The following is a 17,805-nucleotide window of genomic DNA, read 5'->3' on the forward strand; positions in this document are numbered from 1 at the left end:
AAGTAGAGAGGATGTTCCTGATGACCAGATAGACCAGAACTAGGGCTCACAGACTGGGATGTGGGAAAGCCACTGAAACGCAAGATCAGAATACATTTGTTCATCCAGAATCAGTGGAATTCTCTTCCATAGGGCACAGTAGAGACCAAATCATTATGTATATCCAGGGAGGAGAAAGATATTCCTAAATAGGAAAGGTATGAAGAAAATCAGAACAGAGAACTGAACTGGGTTATTAGCCACAATCATTTTGAATGGTGCAGCAGGTCTGAAAGGTCAAAAGGATTATTCACAATTTATTTTTTGTTTGCATTGGTTGGTGAAATGGTGATGGGGAGCAAGAGTTCACATGAAAGAATGAAGACCAGAATTAAAAAGGAGATGTTTGCTTTCTGAGGATAATGAAGACAGAGCACAGGGAGCAAATGGGGCAGAGACACAGAGACAACAGCTTCTAAAAAAGCAATTTAACAAAGTATTAGAAGAGAACCAATGTAAAAGTATACAGGGGAAGTTCAGGAAAATGGAACAAAAGCAGATGAGCAATGAGAATTGGTGCAGGCTAACAGACAAAATCAAGTTTTTCTCTGCTGATTTTTGAAGTCTATAAAAATAAAACTGCATTTAGTAAGCAGAGAAGTCAACACCAGCAGACAAAGGAAATAATTTAATTTTTGAATATTTATATTCTCAAATTCCTCAAGTGCACACATCACAGAGTACTTAGGTAAAGGCAAGTCTTGCAATTTGAAGACATTTGTTCCAACGTAACTGCTGGTTTTCCATACAAAATACTGGAGGAACTCAGCAGGCCAGGCAGCAGCAATGGAAAAAGGTACAGTCAACATTTCAGACTGAGACCCTTTCGCGGGACTGGAGCCTACCCATCACCTCCCTCTGGTCCTCCTCCCCCTTTTCTTTCTTCCATGGCTTTCTCTTCTCTCCTGTTGGACTCCCCCTTCTCCAGCCCTATATCTCCTTCACCCATCAACTTCCCAGCTCTTTACTTCAACCCTCCCCTCACTCCCGGTTTCACCTATCACCTTGTGCTTTTCTCTCCCCTTCCCCACCTTTTAAATCTACTCCTTATCTTTTTTCCTCCAGTCCTGTTGAAGGGACTCAGTCTGAAACATCGACTGTACTCTTTTTTCCATAGATGCTGCCTGGCCAGCTGAGTTCCTCCAGCATTTTGTGCATGTGGCTTAGATTTCCAGCATCTGCAGATTTTATCTTGCTGGCTTTCCACAGTTTAAATCCCCATCAGTCACAGAGCCCCTCCCCAGTTCTAAACCCCTCCATTCTAGAGGATGTCCCCAGGCCTGAAGCTTCACTCCACCTCACCGCTGGTGCAGAAACAGGGAGGTTAGCCCTCTGCACCTGGACAAGGTAAGTGCAGACAGGGATTATGCACCACAACTTCCGATGGCCGAATGGGCTCAGCTTCTTCTGGCTCTTGGTCTTTTTCGTCCTTACCTGAGGAAGCACTTTACTGTGAGCAGATGCCGTGACAGTGGGGAGCCGGATCTGATGTTGGTGCTGTTGCACTTGTTGCACCACAGAAGCCGGGTGTGCACTAGAAGCTAAGCCATGCTGAGCAGTGACTACCCGCACCTGGGGAACAGTGGCAGCCACTGAGTGAGGTAGCATCTGGCCTTGAGTCTGTGGTCCAGCATGAAGTCCTGGTTGTGAGCCAGACAGCAGGTTCCCAAGCTGTGGCATTGAAGGTGAGGACATCAACAAAACACTGCAAACAAGAATGAAACCATTCAAGTAAAACATCTGTGAACAATGGCTTCTCACTGTGGCCACTGCAAATGTAAATCACCAGTCCATTCAATTCTACCCCAATAAAACCCAAAATACCAGGGATCTTTTTCCTCCAGTATTTACCCTCGATCTAAAAAGAACTGCATTTATACAACACCCTCCCATGACGTCAAGACTAATTAGCAGTTAACACAAATACAGGTCCTCCTCAAGTTAAGCAGGGCTCCCGAGAACTGTTGATAGCCCACTGTGACAGCTCCCACATGCCTGAAGCCCCATAGCAGTTGGCAAATCCATCCGATCAATCTCCCACATGGTCAATGATACGCCCAAGTTGTACATAAGTCGGGTATTCTGAAGCTGCGAAGGGCCTGTAAACTAATCATTTGTTTTAGTGATCCTGGTTGAAGGTCAAACCACCAGGGAAAATTCCCTTGATCTTCATCAAAACAGTTCCATGGAATGAAGGGAGCAGGCCAGGTCCCAGCTTCTCTTAAAACACCATGCAACCTCCCACACTTCACTACTTTTTTTGGGGGGTGGGGGGGGGGAACAATTATTCTGCTGCTGACAGCATGTTACCAAATACAATGTTTGGAATATACATATTATTTAGTCGGAAAATTCTGCAGTAGGCAAACTATTTTTGGACTGGAATACCCTGCTGACTACACTGTATTTAGAGCCATACAGCATGGAAACACCTGGTCCATGTTGACCACAACTCCCATCTAAGCTAGTCCCATTTGCCCGTGTTTAGCCCATGTCCTTGATACAAGGTCTTCTGTATCCATTCTATTTCACTGTGGGATATAAGGCTGTCTTCACACAAGTTCTGCAGATACAATCTTCTGCACTGAATATAATTTCTGTTCAGTTTATGTTTCTCCTGCAAATGCGGCCTATCTGATGCTATGTGCCTGTGATGTTGGTGCAAGCAAGTTTTTCATTGCATCTGTGCATAGACTTGCATATGAGAATAAACTCGACTTTAACATTAGGATATTTTGTTGTAGTACATGTTGTGCACGTGTTCCATAAGGTTGTTATAGCTGGGGGTGGTTATGGGGATAGGCTCCCACTACCTATTAAATGCTCCCAATGGTATGCGACTCAAATTGCCTCTGACAACCAAGTCCAGCTCCTGGCCTTAACTTGTGGCTTAGCTACTAAGCCTGTTACTGATAGGAAAAGGGGCAAAAACCGGTTACTGGTGCCTTTAAACCAGTCGCCTCGGGCAGATAGGGCTCATCAACTGTGGCTGGCAGCTCATCTAGGAGGAAGAAAACTCTCATCTCAAACTCCCGCTGCCTTGCAGCTGTACCCACTCATGGGGAAGGCTTTGATAAAAAAAAACCCAAGGAAACATCCAGATCTGGAGGCCCCAAGGTAGTCCTTCATTGAGTTCAATGCTGAATGGCAACATTGATATTGCTGTAATACAAAAAGCAATGTTATCATGTAACTCTTGAACATATGTCTATTGCAAAGCTCATACTTTTCTGCAAACATTCAGCACCAGGTTTCAACTGCTTTGCAAAATAAGGCATTTAGAGTAACTGACCTTTGACCAGATTTGACCAGTTCTGGTGCACTGGTTGTTGGAACTTTATTGCCATCTACGGCTGCTGGTGGTGACGTGGGTGTAGCAGGCAGTGTGGGGGTTACTGGCGTCACAGGTGTGTGGGGCAAGCTGGAGTCTGTCAACACCTGAGGCCCCAGAGACTGCTCAGAGAGGGGAAGCTTTGTTGTACTCTCCTTACAAGAGGACTTCTGGAAAAATCAAACACTATGTTAAAATCCATCCCACCGTAAGGGATAAAGAAAAAACACGTACCCTGTTGCTTCTCCTTCGAATGCAGTGTTCCTCACTTAGTCTGATAAATACCTAGCTGAATTTGGTGCAATCACTGCTAATTTATTTAGGCACTGATGGGCAAGATTATGTTTGAAGCTTTACAACTGATATTCTTAACTTATGCACCACAGTGTGGAGAAATATTAGTGATTTTAATTGGAACAGATTTCATGGATGCTTTGGAGAGTGGGAGAAATCAAAAACTAAAAGAGATAGAAAAGTTAGAAAATGCAGTTCAAAAGAAAAAAGATGAACAAAAAAGTCAGCATGGGAATATTATAAACGGAATAATAAATTTCATTGACAAGTAACATTGGGTTATGGTGGAAGCAGAAAATAATGATTCTTTCAAATGAAATAGAGTTCTTGTATGCAATAATATAATGGGATACAGTGCGTAAATAACTGGAGACAACATGTGGTCAGTTAACATACTTGGTAGAAACAGATGACTTTGGACTCATGGCTCCCAAATCATTTAATGTCTTGCTCTGTACACATCTAACTGACAGAGGTTGATTGCTATGATCATTTATTAACTACTGTCATTGCAACTTGCGTGTACAGAGTGGTAAATAAACCAGATGGACCTTCGACATTTTCACCTTTGACTTGTCATCCAGCAAGTTTATAATCCATTTAAGTTCTGATTAATTATCCCCAAACGATTTGCAATATGAAATAGATCGATAATTCTTACAGACAGCTTAATGGGTTCTATCATTAAGCATTTAAACTTTATCACCACAGCTTGTTTAGAAAGAAATTAGGTGCAGTCATATGTTGTAAATTGTGCAATTTCCAGATTGAGTTGAATGACATAAATCTAACAAAAATGTCTAGATTTCAAAAGCTCAATTCCCAAATGTTTGAAGAGTAGTCTGAACTTCCACTACTCTTTCTCTTCTCTGTAAAGGTGTATTCTGATTTAACTTCTGAACAACTTCTTTCTGTTCTTATTTCCCTTTACTGTATACCCAATTGCTCTTTAGAGAAAGAAGTTTCTATGCTGTCAAATGCTTTCAATCAAGATTGTAAACATCTCACACTCTTTCATACTGAAGGAAATAAAAGCTAAAACTGTGCAGCCTGTGTTTGTAACTTAACCTTCCTGGTCCCTGATAACTCTCTGGTCATTGTTATATCTTTCCTCAATTGCAATGACCAAAACTGAATATGGTTCTCCGAAAGAGGTCTTACCAGTGCTCTGCACAACTTAAGCACCACCTCCCATACTTGCAATCCAACTGCTCAAGACAGAGGCCAACATTCCAGAAGCATATCCAATTATTTCTGGGTTGCTTCCTGCGTAGATTAATTTTAAAAAGTATTGTTGTTGGGCTCAGTGGTCAGTGGAGAAGGAAAGAGAAACTGAGAGGCAAAGTCAACTGACACAACAAACTAAAACAAGTGGTTCACATCTCCTGATCTGGCATAATCAGAGTCACTTAGCTTTTGAAAGAGCCTTTAATACTCACGATCTTTGTTGTCAGCTTGGGTTTCTGTTGCAAAGCTTTCTTGGCTTTCGCTGCTGCAGCCTGGGCTTGGTGGATGCGTTCTGAAATATCCAAACCAAGAATGAATTATAGCTCAGGGACAGGTCAGCAGTGATTCCCAAGAATAACCCTGCTCCCCAAGCACAGTTCAACAGGACCTGACTGTATGTGTTTGGTACATAATCTGATGATAGACCTCGGTCAGGATGGGTTGGATTGTGCCAATCCGTCCCAGACAGAATCCAACTCGGCAATGACTTGCTTAATATTCTTAGCATGTGAAGACTGCGCTGAAGATTTACAGCACAATTATAGCAGCTCAAGCTGGTTCTGGAAAAAAATCTACTGTACTTGGTTGAAGAGGAGAGAGACTGGCACTAGGTCAGGTTTTAAATTTATATCTGGGCTGGCCGCCGCACAATTGCATGTCCCAACTCGCAAAGCCAAGTTATTTCAGAAATGTCTTTAATCAAAAAAAAAAGTAACTACTGAAAGGCAACAATCCCAATCACTATTATCATTGGCAACAAGCTGAGATTGGCAGTGTGGGGCTGGTAAGATCACTGCCTGACGTGGGTGGAACGAAGTCAACATACAAGTATGGTCATTTGTAAGGTACTGGGGAGCAGGTATTCATCAATGCTCTCCACAATGGGTGTAGTGTGGAGCAGAACAATTAGAACATCACAGTCTGAACATTAGGGAGTGGAAACCTCAAAGATCCAATCTTACTCATACAAAGCTACATCATTATCAAAAATGTTCTCAATCTTTCCTGCTGGAGCTGATCTGCAGAACTACAGTGAACTGTTCAACATTATAGCAGCTCCACTCCAGGACACAGGTCACTCCAACCTCAATGATTCAGCTGGAGTACATAGACTACACTTACACGGTCAGAGGCTAGGCTCCAAGTCACCATTGGCATGTGAAGCACCTGTGACAAAAGGCCTTACACTCCACATCCACAAAATGTCCTCTTCACCTGCCCCCACTGCATAATATTATTAGCCCTGTGGAAGAGCCTGGAATTGTGGATCACATCAGCACAGCTCCTGGCTGAGCTCTCCAGCTTCTGACTGAGGGCAGAGTTGGAGCCCTAAACAGTGCAGACTGCTGTCAGCTCACATTCACTGATTACTTTGCTTAGATGACAAGCTGCAAAGGTGACCGTGTAATCCTTCCAGAGTTCAACAAGTGAACTCCTCGGTCAGGACATTGCACGACAACTCTTTGAATTTACTGAGTTTTATAAGAAGATAACTAAAAAGATTGTTGAAGGCAGAATGGTAAATGCTATCTCCATGGACATAACTCGGCATTTGACAAAGTCCCACATGGTAGTCTGGCCTAGAAGGATAAGGTAGGTGAGATCCAAGGCGAGCTGGTGACTGGAAGCAGAGAGTGGTGGTTTTCTAATTGGCAGTCTGTGAGCAGTGGTGTACCACAGGGATCAATGCTGGGACCTTTGTTGCTGGTGATATACAATAATGACTTGGACGTGAATGTAGAAGGTAATGATTAGTGAGTCTATGCAAGAAACAATAACTGGTGGTATTGTGGATAGTGAGGAAAAACGTTTTATGCAGATCACAGATGAGGTAGAAGGTTGGTCAGAATATTGGTAGATGGAACTTAATCCAGAAAAATGTGAAGTGATGCATTTTGGGAAGTCAACTAGGAGTAGGATATACAGTCCGCCCTCCGTATCCACGGGTTCCGCATCCGCAGAGTCAACCAACCGCAGATCGAAAATATTCAAAAAATAATTCCAGAAAGTTCCAAAATCGGCATCGGCTGATGCCGAGGCAGCATCAGCATTCCCAGAAGAGCTATGATGGTTGCGTCTGTACTGAACATGTACAGATATTTTTTTTCTTGTCATTATTCCCTAAACAATACAGTATAACAACTATTTACATAGCATTTACATTGTATTAGGTATTATAAGTAATCTAGAGATCATTTAAAGTATACGGGAGGATGTTATATGCAAATACTACGCCATTTTATATAAGGGACTTGCACACCCGCGGATTTTGGTATCCGCGGGGGGTCCTGGAACCAATCCCCCGCGGATACTGAGGGACGACTGCATACACTAAATAGTAGGGTGCTAAGGAATGTTGGTGAACAGGATGAACAAGTAGTCCAAGTGCATTGTACCCAGAAGTAGAAACACAGGTCAACAGGGTGGTGGAAAAAGGCCTAAGGCATGGTTGCCTTCATAGGTTGGGGGTGTGAAAATGAGAGTTGGAACTTACCTTGCAATTTTATAAAACACTGGTTTGGCCATACTCGGGGCAGTTGTACACATTTCTATAGTAAAGATGTGATTAAACTGAAGAGAGTACAGAGGACATTCACCACAATACTGTCTGAATTGGAGGTCTAGTTATTGGGAGAGATTGGAGAGTCTGTTCCCTGGAGCAAAGGAGGTTGAGGATGATCTGATAGAAGTATATAAGGGTATGAGAGGCTTAAGTTTTCAAAATATTTTTTCCTGCAATAGGAGTATCAAAAAGAGACAGCGTGGGTTTAAGATGAGAGATAGGAGTTTTACAGAGGAAAGCTGATATCTGGAATGCACTGCCAGAGATGGTAGAATCAGATGCAATTTCGACATTTAAGAGGCATCTAGACAGAGCCTTAAATAGTCACATTTTAGAAAGATACAGTCCTAACGCAAACATAGTTAGTGCAGATGAGCAAAGAGATCAGCATGGACATGAGGCATTGACGGGCTCATTCCACTGCTGTACGACTTGATGACTCTTTTACAGAGGATATTGGTATCCAGATAGGCAAAACTCAGCAGGCCAGAAAGAAGCAAGAATAGAGAGATAGCATGGCGGTGCAGCGGTTAGTATATCATAGAACACAGGATAGAGCAGTACAGGAACAGGCCCTTTGGCCCACCATGTCTCTGCCAACCACAATGCCAAATGAACTAATCCCACGCATGTGGATCGTGCACACCTCCAGCGATCTGGGTTCAGTTGTGAAATCCAGTGCTGTCTGTGTGGACCTTTATTGCTGTCGCCGTGCCCACAGGGTTTCTCTGGGATGCTCTGGTTTCCTCCCACAACCCAGTGATGTGCTGACTAGCTGGTAACTCGCTACTGCAGTCCGTCCCAGGGCGGGTATCAGGGGGTGATTGGACAGTCAGGGGAAGGCAGCTGATAGGCATGTGAGAAAGAACATCTTACAGGGAAATAAGTAAGAGGATGGCACAGATGGCCCAAAGCCAGCAGTAAATACACCTATGAAAAAAATATGAAATATGGAAATATCAGCATGAAGAGAGCCCATGATCTGAAGGGAACCTGTCTGAACTAGCATCTGGGGGCATGGGCATATGCTCCTTGACCACTTGTAGGGCATGTTGTTATGTCAATGAGAAAACAAAGCTGCTCAGAAAGGGAATCACACAGCAATTTGTACATTGCTCAGTTCATAAAAATAAATTTCCAGTATACCCAAGTTACAGAAACGTGCTGCTTTCTTTCTGGATTCACTTTGCAGCTGAGAATTAGCTAGTTGCTCAAGAGACACGAGCAAAGAACAAGGGAATTATTGATGGGATGGTTCTACCTGGACATGGCACAGGCCCTGCATCCAGGGATCCTTTGGCGCCACATGATTCTAGGACGGAGAATGGAGGCTTCAGGCAACCACTGACTTTCTTGTCCAAGGCAGCTGGAGACTATGAGCACTTATTTAATATTCCGGGCAAGCGCTGCGTCTATGGGCATGAAGCCTCATAGCAGACAGGACCAGATGCTTCTGGTCATCAGTGAGGCTCTCAAAAGTGCAACCAATGAAGCAAAAACACACAGTTCCTGAAAATCTAGAATAAAGTCAGAAAATGCTAGAAATACTCAGCAGGTCAGGCAGCATCCAAGAAGAGTCAAAAGTACGTATATGTCGCCACATATGATCTTGAGATTCATTTTCTTGCAAGCAATCACAGAAGAACAAAGAAATACAATAGAATCAATGAAAATCTACACATAAAGACTGACAAACAACCAATGTGCAAAAGAAGAAAATGCATGCAGATACAAAGATAAATAAATAACTAAAACTGAGAACATGAGAGGGGGTATTTCCTTGAAAGTGAGCCTGTAGGTTGTGAAAACAGTTCAGTGTTGAGGTGATTCCAGGAATGAGACAGCTGTAGGATAGTAATTGTTCCTGAATCTGGTGGTGTTGAACCTAAGGTAAAGTGAGGGATTGCTGTTGTGACACCATTAAATTTTATCTCCCTCCTACATGCCAATTTGTCACCACCTTTGACTTGGCCAACAATAGTGGTGTTGTCAGCAACCTTAAATATGGCATTAGAGCTGTACAGCAAAGCACACAACTTTGTGGTGCACCCCTGCTGAGAGAAAAAGAATCAATATTTCAGGGCAAGGAACCTTATCAGTCATTGACCTGAAACATTGAACTGTTTCTCTTTCCATAGGTGTTAACTGGCATTTCCAATATTTTCTGTTTTTGTCCCGGTATAGACTTGAAAAATGGAGAAGACAGGGATTAAAATAAGGAGTCATGCTACAAATGTGAAATAAAATAGTAAGCAGAGTTTGTCTAAATATTTAAAAAATTTGGAGGAAATGCATTTACAGATGTTTTAAAACAGGGAGGTGTAGTTATGAGGTCCACATTGGTACAGTATAAAACCATCTACTGAGAGGGCATAGCAACCAGTGGTGGAGTCCAGGAGAGCTGAGGCAGAACTTTGCTACTTGAGAAAAAAACTGGTCCAGTCATTATTTAAACAGATTCAGGAAAAGATGGAGTATCTTATATTACTATTGGGCTTCTCTGGTTATTCTTTTCTGTGTCCAACACGAAAACAGTTTATCACAGTCTTTGTTCCTTTGGAATTTAGTTAAGTACCTGGGACAGCAGGTTCAAGTTACCCTAAATCTACTGACTGTTTCTGAGTTTCTAACAGATTCTGAGGATGAGTCAACTTGTTGGTTCACATAATTCTGTCACAGAGGCACTAAACAGATTATACACAGAAAATCAGGGCAGCAGAAAGAAGATTGACCAGTTAATGAAGATCATCCAAAACAGCAGGTAACAAAAGCAGTAACCAGGTAAATAGTCAACTGCTGTAGCTGAGCTCCCTCACATAGTTATTTACTGCAATACTTTTGAATAAAAGCTGTCATTAAAAAGGGCCGTCCTCTGACTTAAACTGATCAGTTTCTTCTAACAATTACGCTGTATTCTATTAAGCAACCTGTCTTACCATCAGTGATTTTTTTGCAGCTTGCTGAAAGCAGTCACTCTCTCGAGTGCCAAATTCCTTGCCCCACCCTGTCTAAGGTTCATATTTCTACTTTGGCACCTCTCCCAAATCCATCCTCGTCTTGCTCAAATCATCTGTGATTATGACCTTCCCATCTTGTGAGAAGAATGGAGACCAGTGATTAGTGGTTTACCACAGGGGTCGGTGTTGGGACCCTTGTCATTTGTTAAATGTTAAATGATTTGGATGTAAATGCACCAGGCTTAACACAGAACATAACAGCACAGTACAGAGCCTTCAGCTGTGCTAAGCTTTTAACCTACTCTAAGGTCAACCTAACCCTTCTCTCCCATATAGCCTTCCATTTTTCTATCATCCATGTGCCAATCTACCTTAATCAACAAGTTTGCAGTTGACATGAAATTAGGAGTGTTGTTGATAGTGAAGAAGGTATTGTGATCTTGAATGCCTTCATTAGGGCAGTGGGTATAGGAGTTGGGACATTATGTTGCAATTGCATAAGCAGTTAGTGAGGCTGCATTTGGAGTACTGCATATAGCTCTGGTCACCCTATTAGAGAAAAGACATGATTAAGCTAGAAAGAGTGCAGAAAAGATTTTCAAGGTTAAATGAGATTTACGAGGCACAGTGAAGTCTGTTCATCATCAAAGGCAGAGTCATCATAATCAATATAATTAGAGTAACCTCACCAAACTCCTCTTCACTGCGGTTCCGGTGCAGGTAGATCCATAACTTCCGCCCAATATCATATTTCACACATGGATCCTTCTCATAATGTAGCCTGTCCAACGCTCCACTCACAACGGTATTAATCTAAAAGACAATAGTTGGTTACATGAAGGGAGGAATTTTCAGAAACAGTCTTATGAAAGATTGTCCAAAAAATTACATTTATCTCATTTGGGCTTCCCTTCTGAGGAAATCTGCCACCTTTAACAAATCAGGCAGGTACTTAGTTAAGTGACTAACTGAAATAACTCAGCAAACCACTCAGTGGAAAGAGAATAAAACTCACTGACCACCAAGTATCAATCAATAGCACCAAATTCAGACCCAGCAAAGTCCTCTGGTGTCTAAACTGGGAGGGCTATCCACAGACCTGTCAAGCTTGACATAGTGGTATTCACAACTAATACACAATATGTCAGGCATCTTCATCACAATTCCTGGATATGCCACTTCACAGTAAGAGCAGATCCACAATAGGGGATAGCAACACACACAATATACTGGAGGAACTCAGCAGGCCAAGCAGCATCTATGGAAAAGAGTACAGTCAACGCTTTGGGCTGAAACCGTTCGACAGTCCTCCTAAGTCCTTCTGCACCTCTGATGTTTGAACCTTCTTCCCATTTAGAAAATAGCCCACACTATTGCTCCTTTTACCAAAATGCATTATCGTACATTTCCCAACACTGTATTCCATCTGCCACTTTTTCGCTCATTCTTCCAATTTGTCTAAGTCTTGCTGCAATTGTATTGCTTCCTCAGCACTACCTACCCCTCCATCTACCTTCGCATCATCTGCAAACTTTGCCACAAAGCCATCAATTCCATTATCCAAATCATTGACAAACAATATGAAAAGCAGCGGTCCCAATACTGACCCGAGGGACACCACTAGTCACCAGCAGCCAACCAGAAAAGGCCCCTTTTATTCCCACTCACTACCTCCTGCCTGTCAGCCATTCCTCTATCCATGCCAATATCTTTCCTGTAACACCATAGGATTTTATCTTGTTAAGCAGCCTCATGTGTGGCACCTTATCAAATGCCTTCTGAAAATCCAAGTAAATGACATCCACTGCCTCTCCTTTGTCCACCCTGCTTGTTACTTCCTCAAAGAACTCTAACAGATTTATCAGGCAAGATTTCCCAACCACTGAGGTTTTGCTAACTGACCTGTAATTTCCTTTCTTTTGCCTTTCTCCCTTGTTAAAGAGTGGAGTGACATTTGCAATCTTCTAGCCCAACTGGACCATGCCAGAATCAAGTGATTCTTAAAAGATCATGACCTATGCATCGGTTATCTCTTCAGCAACCTCTCTCAGTCAGGACTCTGGGATGTAATCCATTCAGTCCAGGTGACTTATCCACCTTCAGACCTTTGAGTTTGCCTAGCACTTTTTCCATTGTAATGGCAATGGCACTCACTCCTGCTCCCTGACACTGACAGTCCTCTGGAACACTGATAGTTTCTTCCACGGTGAAGACTGATGCAAGGTATCCATTAAGTTCATCTGCCATTTTTTTGTCCCCCATTACTACCTCAGCAGCATTAATTTCCAGTGATCCAATATCAACTCTCATCTCCTTTTTACTCCGTATATAACTGAAAAAAGCTTTTAGTATACTGCTTTATATTATTGGCTAGTTTGCCCTCATATTTCATCTTTTCCCTTCTTACAGGTTTTTTTTAGTTGCCTTTTGTTGGATTTTAAAAGCTTCTCAATCATCCAATTTCCCACTCACTTTTGCTACCTTATATGCCCTTTCCTTGGCTTTTATGCAGTCCTTAACTTCCCTTTCAGCCACAGTTGCCTGCTCCTGCCATTTGAGAACTACTTCTTCTCTGGGACAAATCTATTGTGTGCCTTGTGAACTATTCCCAGAAACTCCAACCACCTCTGCTCTGCGGTGATCTCCGCCAGTATCCTCCTCCAGTCCTTCATTGCACTGGGTCAAAACTATGGAACTTCAAAACAACAGCACTGTGGGAGCCCTTTCATCAGGGCTGTAGCAGTTCAATTCCAGCTTCTCAAGAGTGCTTGGAGATAGACAATAAACACTGGCCTTGCCTGCAGCACATGCATTCCAAAAATGCATTTTAAAAATCTTCTTTATCATCCTGTGTATGACCAAAGCTCTCCCTTACAGTGGATACCACTGGAAACTTTCCCTGGCTGTGGACATCCATCACTGGCCCTTTTCATTGTATGCATGACTGCAGGTCTGTCGCCACTCTGTTCACAAAGCTCTGGTCCACAGGGTGAATGATTACAACCCCTCCCACAAACAGTGTGGAAGGGCACATAAAGGCCCCTTCCCTAGTGGGTACAAGATCATCCTTTCACATAATCACAGACCTCCTTCACTGCACGCTCAGTCAAAGCCCTTCCCTCTCCGCCATGGTCCTCCCTAATTATCACACATCACCATGGACCCTCCCTCACTATCACAAACCCTCCCACACAAAGGGCTTTTGAGTGGGTAAGCAGATAAACAAAAGAATATACAAGTCCTTTGCATGTTTGCACTGTAAATAGTGTTGCCCAAATGAAAAATGCAGTGGGAAGGGGTTGGGCCCCAGCGAATCACAATGATTGGAGCAACGAAAAGAACTATAGTAGATATTATTCAAAAACTGTAGCAGAAACACTGCTGAGCTTAAAAGGTGAAAACTGTCAAAGACTCAGTGATCTGCAGGCTAGAGTTACCAAAGAAGTGATTTTGGAGACAATGGATTCTGGTGGTGGATGGGTGGATATTGGATACAGTATACTGGAAGTGTGTCTGCAGTGTGGAGGTTTGTTAATGTGACCCCACAAGGGGGGAGGGGGAGAGGGAGAAGGGGGAAAAAAAGAAAATGGTGATCTGTTCACCTAACTGCTTTGATGGGGTAACAATGGAATCCATAATGAAGGAGGTTATAACAGGGCATCTTGAAGATAAATTTTAGGGGTCAGAATCAGGTTTATTATGAGTGACAAATGTCATGAAACCTGCTGTTTTGTGGCAGCAGTATAAGACATAAAAATGAAGAAATAAACAGTGTAAATGAGGAACAGAGAGGACTGAGCAGAGTCAACATGGAGCTGTGAAAGTATAACCATTTTTGGGTAAACTGCTAGAGGTTTTTTTTTAAGAATGTGACAAGTAGAATAGAGGGAAACAGTGGGTCTGGTGTATATAGATTATTGGAAGATACTTAAAAAGATACAACTCAGGAGATTGTCACAAGTGGAGAGCACATGAAACTGGTGATAATGCCCTGACAGGCTAAGAAATGATCATCAAACAAAAAGCAAAGAGTGTGGAATCAGAGTGTACAGTAGATCAGCAACTGGGCCAAGGGAACCAAATGTCACATTTCCTCCTTTTCCAATAATACTAAACTAGATGGGACTGTGAATACGGAGGAGGATGTAAAGAGGCTTCAGTGGAATATGTTCAAGCTGAATGAGTGGGTAAGAACAAGACAGGTATATCCACTTAATACAGGTATGATGGGATTGCTGTATGGTGAGAAATTGAGTAGACTGGTACTGAATGTGCTATATCCTCTGAAACTATTTAAATTCCTAACTCGAACAACATGAATGGTTCCTTTCCCAGTTTCTCAGCTGTTCTTCTTCTCCTTACCTGGGCATTGGTGACTTCAGGAGCCAGAAACTGAGAGTCCTTGAGCAGCTCACAGATCTCTGCACGTGTCCCTTCTCCATTTGGAAGACGAGCGGCTGCATCTCGCACTGTGGGAGAGGAATTTCCACATTGCTCAGAACATTAAGCATTCCTATTTAGAACATTTCAGAAGTTGCAGAACAAAAGAGATGTGCTGCAGACTGTGCATGGTAGATATACCCTGTCCTGACTAAAAAAAATGGATAAATTTATAGATTAATTGAATTATACAGCATAGAAACAGGCCCTTTGGCGCCACCTATCCATGTTTACAAAGATGCACTAATCCCATTTACCTGTATTTGGCCCATAGACCTCTAAATCTTTTCTACCCATTAACCTCTCCGAATGTTGAAATTGTACAGCCTCTGCCACTTCCTCTGGTAGTTCTTTCCACATATCCACTACATTCTATAGAAAAATGTGCCTTTTAGGTCCCTTTAAATCTTTCCCCTCTTACCTTAAAACTATGCCCTCTGCTTTTAGACCTTGAGAAAAAGAGTGTGACTATCTCCCTTATCTGTTGTCCTCACAATTTTATAAACCTTCATAAGGCTACTCTTCAATCTCCTTTGGTTCAGGAAAAATAGTCCAACTCTGCACAGTCTCTCCTTATAACTTAAGCCTTCCAGTCCCAGTAACATTTCAGGGAATCCTGCTTGCACTCTTTCTGATTTAATCACATACTTGCTATAGTATATCGATCAGAACTTCACACAATTCCCAGTGCAGCAATGATATTTACAACTGTAATTTGCCATCCCTGCTCCTCCACTTAATGCCTCGACTGATGAAGGCAAACACACGATTCACTACCTTTTCTACTCCATCTACCTGCTATATACTTAGCAACACAAATAAAAATGCTGGAGGAATTCAGCAGGTCAGGCAGTATCTATGGAAAAGAAGAAACAGTTGATGTTTCAGGCTGAGACCTTCTTCAGGACTGGTGTACTTACATCCCAATGTCTTTCATTTCACAACTCCACCCAGGATCCTGTGTATGTCCTGGCGTGATTTAACTTCCCAAACAGCAACTCTTCACTTGACCGAGTTAACTTCCATCTGGCATTCCTTTGCCCGCTTCCCCAATTGATCTAGATACTGTCATAACTGTCAATAACCTTCTTCACTGTCCACTACACCACAAATTTTAATGTCATCTGCAAACTTACAAATCGCACCAGCTCCATTCTCATCCTAATCATTAATATACATGCAGTGGCCACTTTATTAGGCACAGGAGTGGAACCCAATGTGGTCTTTTCTGATGTAGCCCATCCATAAGACCATAAAATATAGGGGCAGAATTAGGCCATTTGGCCCATCGTGACTGATCCATTTTTCCTCTCAGCCCCAATCTCCTGCCTTGCCCCCAATATCCGTTCATGCCCTGACCAATCAAGAATTTATCAACTTCTACTTTAAAGACTTGGCCTCCACAGCTGCCTGTGGCAACAAATTCCACAGATTCACTACTCTCTGGCTAGAGAAATTCCTCGTCTCTGTTCTAAAAGGATCCCCCTCTATTCTGAGGCTGTATCCTCCGGTCTGATACTCTCCCATCATAAGAAACATCCTCTGCACATCCATTCTATCAAGGCCTTTCACATTCGATAGGTTTCAATGAGGTCACCCCTCATTCTTCTGAATTCTAGTGAATACAGGCCCAGAGCTACCAAACGCTCTTCTTAAGGCTGTTAAATCCTGGAATCATTTTCATGAACCTCTTTTGTACCCTCTCCAGTTTCAGCACATCCTTTCTAAGATAGGGGCCCAAAACTGCTCATAATACACCAGGTGAGGCTTCGCCAGTGCTTTATAAAGTCTCAGCATTACATCCTTGCCTTTATATTCTAGTCCTCTTGAAATGAATGCTAATATCACATTTCCCTTCCTCACCATAGACTTAACCTGAAAATTAACCTTTGGAGAATCATGCATGAGGACTCCCAAGTCCCTTTGAGCCTCAGTTTTTTCAATGTTCTCTCCATTTAGAAAATAGTCAACACTTTAATTTCTTCTACCAAAGTGCATGACCATACACTTCCTGACACTGTATTCCATCTGCCACTTCTTTGCTCATTCTCCTAAGTCCTATTACCAGTAGCCTATTACCTGAAAACTACCTGCCCTTCCACCTATCTTCGTATCATCTGCAAACTTTGAAACAAAGCCATCAATTCCATCATCCAAGTCACTGACATATAATGTAAAAAGAATCATTCCCAACACAGACTCCTGTGGAACACCACTAGTCACCAGCAGCCAACCAGAAAAAGCTTTCTTCATTCCCACTCTTTGCCTCCTGCCAATTAGCCACTGCTTTATCCATGCTAGAAGCTTTACTGGAATACCATGGGTTTCTAGATTGTTAAGCAGCCTCATGTGTGCCATCCTGTCAAAGGCCATCTGAAAATCCAAGTACACAACATCCACTGATTCTCCTTTGTCGATTCCGCTTGTTGCTTCTTCAAAGAATTCCAACAGATTTGCAAGGCAAAGTTTTTCTCTCGAGGAAACTATGCTGACTGCAGCCTATTTTATCATGTGCTTCCAAGTCCCTCGAAACCACACCCTTAACAATCGACCCTAACATCTTCCCATCCACTGAGGTCAGACTAACTGGCCTATAATTTCCTCACTTCTGGCTCTCTCCATTCTTGAAGAGTGGATTGACATTTGCAATTTTCCAGTCTTCTGGAACCATTTCAGAATCTAGTGATCCTTGAAGTATCATTACTAATGCCTCCACAATCTCTTCAGCTACCTCTTTCAGAACCCAGGGGTGTACACCATCTGGTCCAGGTGACTTATCTACCTTCAGATCTTTCAGTTTCCCCAAGAACCTTCTCTCTAATAACAGTAACTTCACACACTTCATGACCCCTGACACCTGGAACTTCAGCTACTGCTAGTGTCTTCCAGGGTGAAGACTGCTGCAAAGTACTTATTCAGTTTGTCTGCCATTTCGCTATCTCCCATTACTACCT

General features: G+C 42.5%; 1 protein-coding gene across 5 annotated transcripts in view; it reads right to left on the reverse strand.

Moving 5' to 3' along the window:
* nfrkb (nuclear factor related to kappaB binding protein) overlaps nucleotides 1-17,805 on the reverse strand; it is a 120,294-nt gene that overhangs the window by 22,257 nt on the left and 80,232 nt on the right. For 4 of the 5 annotated variants that reach the window (XM_072238486.1, XM_072238488.1, XM_072238485.1 and 1 more), the window contains 5 exons: nucleotides 14,774-14,880; nucleotides 11,101-11,224; nucleotides 5,104-5,183; nucleotides 3,332-3,540; nucleotides 1,474-1,744 (listed from right to left, as the gene is read on the reverse strand). In XM_072238486.1, the coding sequence (XP_072094587.1) occupies nucleotides 1,474-1,744; nucleotides 3,332-3,540; nucleotides 5,104-5,183; nucleotides 11,101-11,224; nucleotides 14,774-14,880 (791 nt within the window). The remainder of the gene's footprint in view (nucleotides 1-1,473; nucleotides 1,745-3,331; nucleotides 3,541-5,103; nucleotides 5,184-11,100; nucleotides 11,225-14,773; nucleotides 14,881-17,805) is intronic. The other variant, XM_072238487.1, reaches the window with a different exon arrangement.

This window comes from Mobula birostris, chromosome 20 (assembly GCF_030028105.1).
Source record: "Mobula birostris isolate sMobBir1 chromosome 20, sMobBir1.hap1, whole genome shotgun sequence".
NCBI classification, from domain to species: domain Eukaryota; kingdom Metazoa; phylum Chordata; class Chondrichthyes; order Myliobatiformes; family Myliobatidae; genus Mobula; species Mobula birostris.